The 13162-nt window shown below is 37.5% G+C and overlaps 2 protein-coding genes across 2 annotated transcripts in view; one reads left to right on the forward strand and one right to left on the reverse strand.

Moving 5' to 3' along the window:
- Window positions 1-7898, forward strand: part of LOC138349243 (uncharacterized) — a 37977-nt gene extending 30079 nt beyond the window's left edge. Inside the window, exon 9 of the mRNA XM_069299559.1 lies at window positions 7819-7898. Coding sequence (XP_069155660.1) covers window positions 7819-7898 — 80 coding nt within the window. The remainder of the gene's footprint in view (window positions 1-7818) is intronic.
- Window positions 7899-8619: 721 nt separating this feature from the next.
- On the reverse strand, window positions 8620-12432 carry LOC138349244 (uncharacterized). Its single transcript, XM_069299560.1, has 8 exons — window positions 12184-12432; window positions 11920-12117; window positions 10711-11202; window positions 10247-10426; window positions 9902-10096; window positions 9298-9506; window positions 9003-9177; window positions 8620-8847 (listed from the first exon to the last, which is right to left on the reverse strand). The coding sequence occupies exons 1-8, from the start codon at window positions 12430-12432 to the stop codon at window positions 8620-8622; spliced, it is 1926 nt and encodes a 641-aa protein (XP_069155661.1).
- Window positions 12433-13162: the final 730 nt, after the last annotated feature.

Raw genomic sequence — 13162 nt, forward strand, 5'->3', positions numbered from 1 at the left:
AATAACATCTTCAGAGCCTATTGTGCAATGTCTAGATAGCGTCCCATACAACCACCTAAATTTCATAGAAATTCACAAATTCTAATAGGTTTCCCACATGATGAGAATAGGCAATAACCGACATAGACCATGTTTCTAAAGCATGGAATTTGATGTTCTAACCTACTCCAATGAGAGTGTTCTACTTGCCAATGGTAGAACTAGTCCATATAGGCACATGGTTAAGGACTATGAAGGGCGTGCTTTGTATTCTTGTCTCAAACATAACTAGAACTACTTCCCTTACCATACTCACTCAGTGCTAGCCTTTGTTCTCATAGAGTATTTAACATTAAAGTTTCATACAATTGGGTTTCATATCTAGTTCATAACCCAATTACATTTACCCAACCATAGAGGTCCTCTGAGGGCTATCTTCCAATGGCGACAAGAATCTTATGATGACTTTCCTAAGTATTATTAGGATTCCATTCCAGACAATTAACCTTAAGGCCATGATTCATTTACTTGAAGGATACCATTACGACGTTCGACTATAACATAACTTTACCACTATGGTCAAGGTTTCACATAAAAGACCCTCTTAACATCATTAACAATCACATTTGATGCATACATTCAATACTAAGAGACTTTAGCACCCTAATTCAAGACATCACATATTCACTTTCATACAAGCATCAAGCAAGGGCCACAAGTCAACCAAGACAAGACACCACATACTTCACTTTAACACATATTACATTTCATTCTTAAGTCACTTAGGAATAAACATTATCATATTCAAGTCATCCTACACACTACCATATAATCATCATTATAACAATTATAGACTCATATAGTCAAGTAGGAAAAACCATGCATCAACCCTAAGACTACACATACAAGCACATAGTTATGGTCTACATGCTTTTCTAACATACATAACAAGAACACATACTTTCATATTCCTTCACACACACACACACACACACACACACACACATATATATATACACTCATATTTCACATAAAATAACTATACAAAACATCATAGTACTTCAAGTAGTGCCGACAAGGCCATGGTTATCATATTGCATAAAGTTACGCCGACAAGGCCACATCAATTCACATAGCACCTCCACCATAAGTGGATCATAAAAATCACAACATAATTGAAATCTAATTAACATAATATAAATAAATTAGGGCAGAATATCCACACTCCGTCTTGCCACTTCGATTTCAAGGCTAAATCATCAAATTCGATAACATAAGGTCCTTACCCATGGCTATTACAAAAATACAATACAATTATATCAATAAACAATGAAAATAGGTCAACAAATTAAATACTCATAAATTTAATACAACCTAGATATCAATTGCATACATTTATTTCATCATAAGATAGCCCATAGGAAACTACATTAGAATTCATAAGTCTAAATTCAATATCAATTCAATAAGTCTAACATTCAATACATCTAAGGTTATTCAATACTCAAATGATTAAATATAAACATCCTATTGACCAATTTACCATAAACTATACATGAATCAAAATCCCATAACAATCTACACATGAATTCATCAATCTCAAAGCATGATCACATAACCCATATTTTAGTCAAATTTGAGAGATTTGTGAAGATGAAGGGTTCATGGAGAATTTCATTGGAAAAATCAATTAAACATCACAAATATAATACCTTAACTTTTCAAAATCATTTATGCAAGAACCCAAGAATTAGAGTAGAAATTGGACTTTTTCGTATATTTGAAATCTTTGAAAATCATCTTTGAAATTGGTTCTAAGGTGTGATAGAAAGCCTTAGCTGAATAAATCCCATAAATTATTTGAAGAAACCAATGAAAATTGAAGGATAAACTCCATTGAAGAACCATCTTCAAGATTCATATTCACCTTGAGCTCTCATGGAGGTTTTTGGAGAAACTTTAGGAGGGAATATTTTTTGATTTAGGTGTTAGGGTTATAATCAGAGTTTAATGACTTATATACTCTTAAAATACCCATAAACACTCAAAAAAACCGTACAAAGACTTATGGGGTCTTAGGCTTAATTAACAACTTCATCCTTCAACTAAATTAAAAAGTTGGCAGGAAAATACACAGACCATCGACGGATGCATCGACGGTCCGTGGTCTCACACACGCCCCGTCGATGGGGGTATGGTGGGTTGCACCTACAACTCCCCAAACTGCAGGCCAAGTGTCTCCAACGACGAGACCCATTGACGGGCCATTTCCTGGTCGACGAACCGTCAATTGGGTCGTCGATTGCCACTGCCTGGCTGTGTTAAGCTTCAATGTTGGGGTCATCCTTCAGGGCCCCTTGTGGGTCCTACATGGAGTCGTACCCAGATGTTTACAACCCAATTATGATTGTATACCAGTTCAGAACCTACCACATGAGTTTCATTCAAAACGAACACGTAAAACTCTACAAAAAATACAGAGACATACAAGGTCATTTTAAGGCAAGCCTTTCGAACGTCATGGACGTTCTTGGACATTTGACCTCCAAACTTCACGAAACTTAACACACTACCTGTATACACTATAATAATCCATTTAAGAACCTTATAACATCATTAATCACATATAAACACATAAAACCACATATGAGGTACATAGGTGACTTAGTCATCGAACATCTTGATCGTCCCTTGACGTTTGACGACACCTAAACTCCTAGACACTGCCTCAAACCCACATTATAAACAATTTAATGACCTTATACCACTACTACAACCATGTTAGGATCTATATTTACCAATGTCATTTTTTGGTGTCTTACATTAATGTAGGCTCAGGGTAAGATGGGGTATAGTTGGGTACATTTACTGACATAACATTAGGCCTTCTACCTCTTTTCCCCCTATCTTTGATATCCTAACCTTCTATATTATTTCATTTGATTCCTTTGAACCATAGATGAGACTTTAAACTTTGAAGCTCTTTTTTTTTATTTTTCACTTTCTTTATTTTTCATGAATTTCATTCTTATTACTTTCACAAAGTCACATTGTAATATCTCAAAAATGTCTTAGGTTTACATAGATCCTAAAATTGTTTTAATGATGGCATAAGGTCGTAAAATTGTATATATTGTTGTATTGAAGCTGTGTCTAAAGATTTTGGTGCATTGGAAGTCAAACGTCAAGGGACGACCAAGACGTTTGATGACTAAGTCACCTATGTGCCTAATGTCTGGTTATGTGCCTATATGGATGTTTTATGATTCAATTATGTCCTTATATGAGTTATAATAGTGTTTATAGGCAGTGTGTCATGTTTCGTGAAGTTTTGAGGTAAAAGATCCAAGAACATCCATGATGTTCCAAAGGTTTGCCTTGAAATGACCTTGTGTGTCTTGGCATGTTTTATCAATTTTTACGTGTTCGTTTTGGATTGAAATTAATGTGAGAAGTACTAAACTTTTATACAAACCTATTCGGGTTGGAAACCTCCAGGAAAAAGTCCCTAAGCACAAACCAAGGGTCGTTGAGGAAGGACCCTTTACTTGAAGCCAAGACTGCCAAGACAGATCCAAACGACGAAGGCAGTAGACGGCTCGTGGGCCAGTGGAATCCCTGTCAATGGGTATCGTGGGTCAGTAATTTGTCTTGGGGGAATACCAATACAAGGACCAGACCCATTCCTAGACCACATACTAACATAATAGTCTGTTGGTTGGGAGACGGTTCGTGGGTGACCATTCATCTATGAGGTTGTCTCCTATGCACATTTCACTACCAATTTGCCCCACTTAAACATAAGACTTTAAACGGTTCCTAAAGGGTCTTTTGTGTATTTTAAAGATTCTTATAAGCATTTAACGCTTAAAAGAATTCATTCTTCAAAATCAAAACCCAAATTCCCTTAGAAATTCTCTAGAACTTCATTAGAGCCAAAACTCAAGGAAGGGCTTACATTGGAGATTTGAGTCAGGATTGTTCATCAAATTGGTGTATTAACATTAGTAAATTATGGTTTTTATCCTTTAAACTCTAATCATCTAGGATCCCTACATTCTAAGATTTTTCTAAAGCTTTCAAAGATGAACTTGTCCAATTCATGATCTATCCACAGGTTCTTGCATTAAATGTTTTAAAACATTGAATATTGATTGAATTGTTATTCATCAGACGATTTTAACTCAATTTACCTATAAAACCATTTAATTGATGAAACCTAATTTTGACTGCTTTATGGGTTAAGTGATATTGTCTTAATGCTTATGGATTCTAGTGTAGTTATCTATGGGCTACTGAATGATATAATAAATGTATTCAGTTGATGTGTAGGTTGTAATATATTGATAAATATATATTTATTTGACCTAGATTCATTTAGTATTATAGTTTTTGTGTTAAATTGATGTTCATGGCCATGGGTAAGGGCCATATGGTATTGAATTGGATGATTAGCTATGGATTGAAGTGGTGAGAATGGATTGGTGGTACGCTTCCCTAATTATCTTTATTTTATGTTGATTAGACTTCACTTATGTTGTGATTGGTATGGTCCACTTATGGTGGTGGTGCTATGTGCTCTCCTTTAGATTCATGTGGCCTTGTCGCCGTTACTTATGTATTATGATGATCATGGCTTTGTCGACACTACTTGAAATACTATGATGATTTGTGTAGTTTATTTATGTTAAGTATGATCATATCTACATGTGAAGTAATGTGAAAGTATGTGTTCCTTCTATGTATATTAGGAGATCACGTTAGACAATGACTATGTGTTAATGTGTGTAGTCTTAGAGTTGATGTATGATTTTGTTCCTACTTGACTATATAAGTCTGATGGTTATATTGATGATTTTATAGTAATTTATAGGATAACAAAAAAAAAAAGATAAAGGCAATTCCTAAGTGCTTGAAAGAATGATATTTGTGTCTTGTTTTGGTAGACTTGCGTCCCTTACTTGATACATGCATGAATGATATGTGAATAAGAGATGTATTGACTAGGAAAGCTTAGTGCACCCTTGTGATGTACGAATGAATGATATGTGAGACCTTAAATGATGTTACGAAGGTCATGTATGTGGAACCTTAAACCTAGTGATAAGTTATGAACCTTGAAGTCAAAAACCATAATGGCATCCTTCTTGTAATGAATGATGGAATTAGAGTTGGTTAGCTGGACGACATCATATCATCCTTAGGAAAGTCATAATGAGCCATCTTTGTCGCAATTATAAGGTATCCCAAGTTGACCTCTTTGGTAGGGTGAATGTGATTGGGTTATGAACTAGATATGGAATCCATTTGTATGAAACTTTAATGTAAATGACTCTATGAGAACAAAGGCTAGCACCGAGTGAGTATGTTATGGGACGTAGATATACTTGAGTATGAGACTAGAGTACAATGTACCTCTACTTGAGAATGAGACTAGAGTACATAAAAGCACACCATATTCCTTAACCATGTGGCTTAGTTATACCCTTGGCAAGTAGAACACCCTCATCGGAGTAGATTAGAACTCTGGATTCCTTGTTTAGTTAATATGGTCTATGTCGGTTATTGCCTATTCTCATCATATTGGATACCTACTAGCGTTAGAGAAGTTCTATGATGTTTAGGTGGTGGTATGGGACGCTAGCTAGACATTGCATAAAAGGATTTGAAGGTGTTATTTAAAGTCCCTAGGTATTCTCCAACACCATTAATTTAATGTCCTAATGTGATGAATGAGTCTTAAATGAACTAATGAATATAATGATTTAAGTTAAGAAAGCATGTTAAATGAATAAGTACTTATCTAGAGTAGTTATGGGTTGTCTAGTTAAGGTGTGAAGGGGGCATAAGAATGGTCACTTCATATATTACCTACATAAGTCTTAAAAATTACTCTAGTTAGGGAAGTTGGTTGATTATGTAGACATGATCTAAGCCTTAGGTAGTCTTAAGAATTATTTAGGTAATTATGAAGAGTTTAATCATGGACGTTATCTTCTTGATTTACTTAAGTAAGTCTTTGATAGCCTTTGAAAGGAGAATGTCATATCATCGATATGTTGTTGTATCGAGTGAGAATGTTTAGTCTATAGGATATTTTAAGTGTGTGTGTAGGGGATTTTATTGGCGGTCTCTTCACAACTCACTCAAGTGATACATAGAATCACCTTTGGTAGGAGAAATCTCATGTCATGTGGTTGGTGTATTGTATGGGCAGTCTCTCTTTGTCTTACTTAAGTGAGTGTTAGTATATCTTTTAGTGAGGGAACTACATGCTAAGAAGTGTATAAGGGGAAGTGAATAGACTTCATTGTGACAATGAAGAAGTTCATTGTATAGTGAATTACGTCATAGTAATGTGTCATCTAAAAATGTCATAAATTGATTAAGTGATTTCTTATGTGTTTCTAAGTTTTTAAATGTTGTTGTTATGATTATATTATGATATTTAAATAAAAAGATGCATATTTCCAATAAATGTCCATTTTGATGATTTTTATGCATTATGCTATACATCGTATATGTGGTTGTACTAATTCCATGCTTTTACCTATCTCTAAAGTGATTCACAGGTGAAGTTGCTTTTAGAGAGCTAAGCTTGGATTAGAAGATAGTTCAAGCAAGTTGAAGTATGTCCTCATTTGATTTGAGGGCAAAGATGTCTTTTACTTTTCTTTTGAAGTATTGTAATAGTATTAGCATTACTATATTTCTGTTGTGTATGGGCCATGTCCCAACTATTCTTGTGTCTATGATTTTATTAAATGAGTCTTAATATTTCCTATGAGTTTTATCTGAAATAGTTTTTAAAAATTTATAGAATGTTTATGAAAATTTTTAATTCCGCACTACTTCACATATTTTTATATGCGATGAGCGATACGTCTCACTTCTTTTTAATTACATGCTTGGGGGATCATTCGTGTCGTGGGATCGAAACTCCACAACAACATTTTTTTTCCTTTTTCGACCGAATTTCCCTGGAACCCCAGCCCCAGTTTGAGCTCAACTTAGCACACCACTTTTTAATTAATTTTTTAAGGTATGCTTTAGTGAGGCCTTGCGTTCGATCCCTGCAGACCTCACCTATTTTTTTTTAAATGTTTAGACGCCTAAAATTTCTAGAAACCATATGCAGCAGATTTCTAGATTCTGGAACATTATTTCACGTTTTTATGCAGCATTTTACAGGTCATTTGAGTACCTCTTTCTTAGTCGTTCGTTTGGGTTTTAAGAAAAGTTAGAGGTATGATTTGGTAATTTTTTTAACTAGAATTTATAGCATTTCAACCATGTGAACATTACGATTTAAGAACATGTAATTGCAAATAAAACATGAGTGTTCTCTATGTTATCAACATGCTGAAATAGAGAATCAAAGTTACGGTCACAATCTTGCACACATAAATACGTGTCTACGTTTATATTTCTGAAAGACACAAAACATAAGCACATAATAATGAACACATACTCGAAACGAGATCATCACCACAAACATAATATCCCTAAATTCTACCATCAAGCATACCCAACCTAAGATCATAGGGAGCTAGTGATAGGGGCATGCAACGGGGAACAACCCTAGTTTTCGATTAGATTCATCTAATCCTTAAGGGTCTCTTGGTAAAGGGACCAAGAGGAAAGAAACCCATACATGAAGTTGTTCAAAAGTGATTGAACGGGCTGCCTATTTCCCCACTAAGGTAACGCCTCACAACCGAAACCACAAGCAAAATCAGTTGAGAAGTTGATTTTTACTTTTTGTTTTTAAGCTTGTTTGGCCCTTTTTTTTGAGTTTGAGCGTTCAAGTTCTGGATGAACTTTATGTTTTCTTGTTAGGTTCTGTTCGTTCTCTTGTTTTACAGAGAGTTGAGCGTCAACTTGAGAGAAAGATTGTGAGAAACGTGTGGGTGTGTTAGCTTAGGATTAGGAGATTAGGGAGAGACTTGGTCAAGTAGGATTAATTATTTTGATTAATAAATAAAAATCTGATTTTTTCCTTTTTCGTAAATTAGCAATCAAATATTAATTAATTAAATTACTTCACCAAATAAAATAATCAAATTCTCACCTAGGTTCGAAGTCGGGTTGAGCAACATTTCACTCAAAGGGACAATTTGGGCCCTTTCTACCCTAATTGCCCCTCCACTATATTAATTAATTAATTAATTAAATATTTATGGTAAATACAATACTACCCTTAGACTGGAAAAATAGCATTTTACCCAAGCCCCTCCAGACTTAAGATTACCCCATTTTAAGTCTGGTTAAGACTCATCCGGTTAGATCTTCATATTTGGGTGCCCTACATGGCTGGACCCAACCTTTCATAGCTCAACCAACTCACCAAGTTTATTGGATTGGCTGTTGCAAGGGTTCAGAGTCTGGTTCTACGCGCATCAATCCGTGTGAACCTGGTTTAATCGTAGGCATTGTAGACACATTAAGCATTACTTAGCATAGCCATTTTTAGGGTTGTTACATTATCCCCCCCCTCTTAAGAAAATTTGTCTCTGAATGACACGTGTTATAATCTAGCACAACGCCGGTCATTATAACATAGATATTATACAGAGTCAAGCAATAACAACCAGGACTGGAGGAGTTAACAAAACTTAGAATTAAGAGTAGAAAATCTAATCAAGAGTTGACAAGATGAGGGTAGAGGGATCTCATATCGTCCTTGGCCTCCGATTTAGCACCCTCAACAAGATGGTTCCTCCACAATACCTTTACTCTGGCAATCTCCTTATTTATCAGCTGCTTTACATGTTGGTCTAAAATCTCAACAGGAACCTTCTCATAGGACAAGTCTTCATCAACTCCCAAACGTTCAATAGTAACAATTGATGCTGCATTACCAAGGCACTTCCTTAACATAGATACATGAAAGACTGGATGAACAGAAGCTAGATCCGTAGGCAATACCAACTTAAAGGCCACCTCACCCACACGCCATATGATCTCATATGGAGCAACATACCTCAGAATCAACTTCCCCTAGGTGATATCTTCAAATAGACCTGGTCACCAACATCAAACTCTAAAGGCTGTTTTCTGTTGTCTGCATAAGACTTCTTCCGATTGTAAGCAGTAACCAACCTGTCCCTAATCACCATGACCTTCTCAAGGCCTCTTGAATGAACTCTGGACCAAAATGCATGACTCTCTTCAACCTCGAACCACCCAACTGGAGACCTACACCATCAACCATACAGTGCCTCAAACTGTGCCATCCCAATGCTTGAGTAATAACTCTTATTATACGAGAACTCAATCAAAGGCAGATGGTCGTCCCAACTACCTCTGAAACCATACAGTGCCTCAAACTGTGCCATCCCAATGCTGGAGTGATAACTCTTATTATACGAGAACTCTATCAAAGGGAGATGGTCGTCCCAACTACCTCTCAAATCAATCACACACGCACTTAACATGTACTCCGATGTCTGAATGGTACGCTCTGCCTGCCCATCAGTTTGAGGATGAAAGGCAGTACTAAGCTTTACATGCGTGCTTAAGCTCTTCTGGAAGGATCTCCAAAAATGTGAAGTGAACAGAGCTCCTCTATCTTAAATGATAGACAAAGGAATCCCATGCCATCTCACAATCTCATCAATGTGAAGTCTTGCATAATCCGGCTGTGTAATTAGACTTCACATAGATAAAGTGCGCAGACTTAGTCATCCTATCCACAATAACCCATACGAAATCATGATGTCTCCTAGTCTTCGGAAGAGCAACCATGAAGTCCATATTAATGGCCTCCCACCTCCAAGTCGGAACCTTAATTATCTACGTAAGACCACTAGGCTTAAGATGTTCTTCCTTAACCTGTTGACAATTAGGACACTTGGCCATATATTGAGCAATTTCGTTCTTTATTCCATCCCACCAATAGATCTGCTTAAGGTCATGATACATCTTTGTGGAACCTGGATGTATCAAATATTTGGAACCATGGGACTGTCCGCAAATTATCCCCATCTGGTACACACAGCCTGTCTTGGTACCTAAGTATGTCGTCACCTCCCAAAACGAAAGACTCATTCATCTTTACCAACATTGAGTCCTTCAACTCCAGCAACACTTGATCAAGATGATGACCCTTCTTGAACTGAAACACCCGCACTCATAGCATCAACCAACCGCACTCCCAGTCTTTCCAGTCTGTGTACACCATTCACCAACTCATTCTCATCCTCAATGTGGGCTGAACTCCCCATTCATATCCTTAACAAAGCATCAGCTACAACATCTTTCTTACCTGATGGTAGTGAAAATTCATGTCATAGTCATTCAACTGCTCCAACCATCTCGGCTGACGTAGGTTCAACTCCCTCTGTGCGAAAATGTATTGGAGACTCTTGTGGGCTGTGAACATATCTACATGCACTCCATACAAGTAGTGTTTCCATAGTTTTGGTGCAAACACCACAACTGCCAACTACAGGTCATGAGTGGGATAATTATTCTCATGAACCTTGATCTATCTGGATGCATAAGTTGTCACCTTACCACCCTCAATAAGCACACAACCCAAACCAATCTTAGATTTATCATAGTAAAAGTGTCATTCTCACCAGACATAGGCAAAATAAACACCGGGGCTGAAGTAAGTCTGTCCTTGAGCTCCTTGAAGCTCTTCTTGCAAGTCTCCTCCCATTAAAACATCACTTTCTTATTCGTTAAAGTTATGAGTGGGGCAGCAATGGAAGAAAAACCCTTTACGAATCTATGATAATAACTAGAAAAACCCAAGAAGCTATGGATATCAGTGGGAATAAGAGGTTTTGTCCTGTTCTTAACAGCCTCAGTCTTCTTGGGGTCTACCTCCAAATTATTGACTGACACAACATGACCCTGGAAGGACACTGATCTAAGCCAGAAATCACACTTGCTGAATTTGGCATACAACTGATGTTGTCTTAGTACGTACAAGGTTAGTCTCAAATGTTGTTCATGCTCTTCCTTAGTCTTAGAGTAAATGAGAATGTCGTCAATAAATACTATAACGAAAGAGTAAAGGTATTCATGGAAGACTCTGTTCATGAGATCCATAAATGCAACTAGTGCATTAGTGAGACCAAATGACATGACTAGGAACTCATAAAGACCATAACCGATACAAAAGGTTGTCTTTGGGATATCTTCATCCCTAACCCAAAGCTGATGGTACCCTGAACGAAGATCAATCTTCGAGAAGAAACTAGACCCTTGAAGCTGATCAGACAAGTCATCTATTCTGGGAAGTGGATATTATTCTTGATAGTGACTTTGTTGAGCTGCCGATAATCGATACACATTCTAAGGGTTCCATCTTTATTTTTTTACAAAAAAAAACTTGAGCGCCCCAATGGGATATGCTCGACTGAATGAATTCCTTATCAATGAGATCTTTTAACTACAACTTCAACTCTTTGAGTTCAGCAGGAGACATTCTGTAAGAAGGAATCAAAATTTGTTTAGAATCGGGTTCTAAGTTAATTCCAAAGTCAATCTCTCAAGGGGGAGGAATTCTAATCATCAGGGAACACATCTTGGAACTCATTCACTATATGCACTGAGTGTATGGAAGAGATTTCATGATCTAGATTATTGACACTCACAAGATGACATAGTAATCCCTTGGACATTATTTTATTTGCTTTAAGGTTCGAAATCAAGGGGTTAGGATGACTCGAGTTGTACCTCTCCTTGACCAGCTCTAATTCATTATGGAAACAAAATCTCACAACCCTTCTACGACAATCCACACAATCATAGAAACTATGAAGCCACTCCATGCCAAGAATGATGTCGAAATCGTTCATAGGTAACTCAACAAAGTCTACACACATAGTCCTACCAAATGAAACTATTGGGAAATCCTTCTACACTCTACCAGCTCTTACATTTTCTCCTAAATGAGTACCAACCACTATAGTATCATGCAAAAACTTCCGGCGATATCTCAAAAGTGAGAGCAAGTAAAGGAGTCACAAAGGAAAGTGTAGAACTTGGATCAAGTAAGGCATAAACAGAAGTTGAGAATACATGCAGCATATCTATGACCACATCAGCGGACTTCTCCTGCTCCTCCTTGCCCTTCAGGGCGTAGAATATGTTTCTCTTGGAAGGCTCGACTGCTGCTGCACCCTGTGGATTAAGCCTAGGCAGAGCATTACCTCAAGCCTGACCCCTGATCTATGGGCAGTCTTTGACCATGTGACCTGCTCTTCCCGCAACCGAAATAGGCATTAGTGCCATGTCTGCACTCTCCACTATGAGTATGGCCACACTTGTCACATTCCTTTCCGGGATGCTGTACATCACCTCCATTGCCTTTCTTAGGCTTGATTCTGCCTCATCTAGGTTTTGCACTCCTCTTAGAGTTAGAGTTCCCTGAACTCTGATGCCCTTTTTTAAATCTACGCTGCTCCCGGATGCCGAAGTTGCTCCTGCTGCCACCATTACTAGGACCTTCCTGATAAGAAGGTTTAGGCCTCCTAAGCTCATAGACCCCCTCTTTCTTCTGTTGTCCTCAACCTGCTTGATATGTACCATCAACCTGAAGAGGTCCATTCTATTGTGGAGCATCGCAGCCCGACACTTATCCTCGAGATCTCTTGAGATTATTGTGAGGAACCTACTCATCTCATCGCTGCTGTTAGATTCAATTTAAGTGACATACATAGACAATTTAACAAATTTCAGGAAATACTCCCTAACTGTCATCGATCCCTTTTTAAGGTTGATAAACTGCTCAGTCTTGTCCTCTTTCATCTCCCTGGGGAAGAATCTATAAAAGAAGGCTATTTTAAACATCTCCCACATGACCCTAACTCCGCCCAAAGCTCGACTATCCTGCCACATCTTGCACCATGACTGTGCAACATCCTTGAGCTAGTAGGAAGCCAGCTCAGCCTTTTCAGTATCTATGTACCCCATAGCAACTAAAATCTTATGAACCTCATAAATAAACTCCTCAGGATCCTCTGAAGTCTAGGAACCTATGAAAATCAAAGGATTCATCCTCGTGAAGTCCCCTGGTCTCCCGCTAAACATCCTGTTTGTTGGCCTGGGCTGTCATAGCCTGGTCCTTGATAGTTATGGATTTATCCATCTGATCCAACGTGAATCCCCATTTCTTCATCATTCAATCCAGCTGCGTTAACGACATGGGCACTCCTTCATCTAATGC

Source organism: Solanum lycopersicum, chromosome 6, assembly GCF_036512215.1.
Source record: "Solanum lycopersicum chromosome 6, SLM_r2.1".
Taxonomy (NCBI): Eukaryota; Viridiplantae; Streptophyta; class Magnoliopsida; order Solanales; family Solanaceae; genus Solanum; species Solanum lycopersicum.

Excerpts from the sequence above, each read along its gene's own strand:
- LOC138349244 (XM_069299560.1), bottom strand. The coding sequence starts at position 12,432 with ATGGTGGCAGCAGGAGCAACTTCGGCATCCGGGAGCAGCGTAGATTTA. Across the intron at positions 9,507-9,901 it reads CATCCAGGTTCCACAAAGAT|AAGAGCTTAAGCACGCATGT; the intron begins GTATCATGACCT and ends AGATCCTTCCAG. Across the intron at positions 9,178-9,297 it reads ATGGCACAGTTTGAGGCACT|GTCTCCAGTTGGGTGGTTCG; the intron begins GTATGGTTTCAG and ends TTGATGGTGTAG.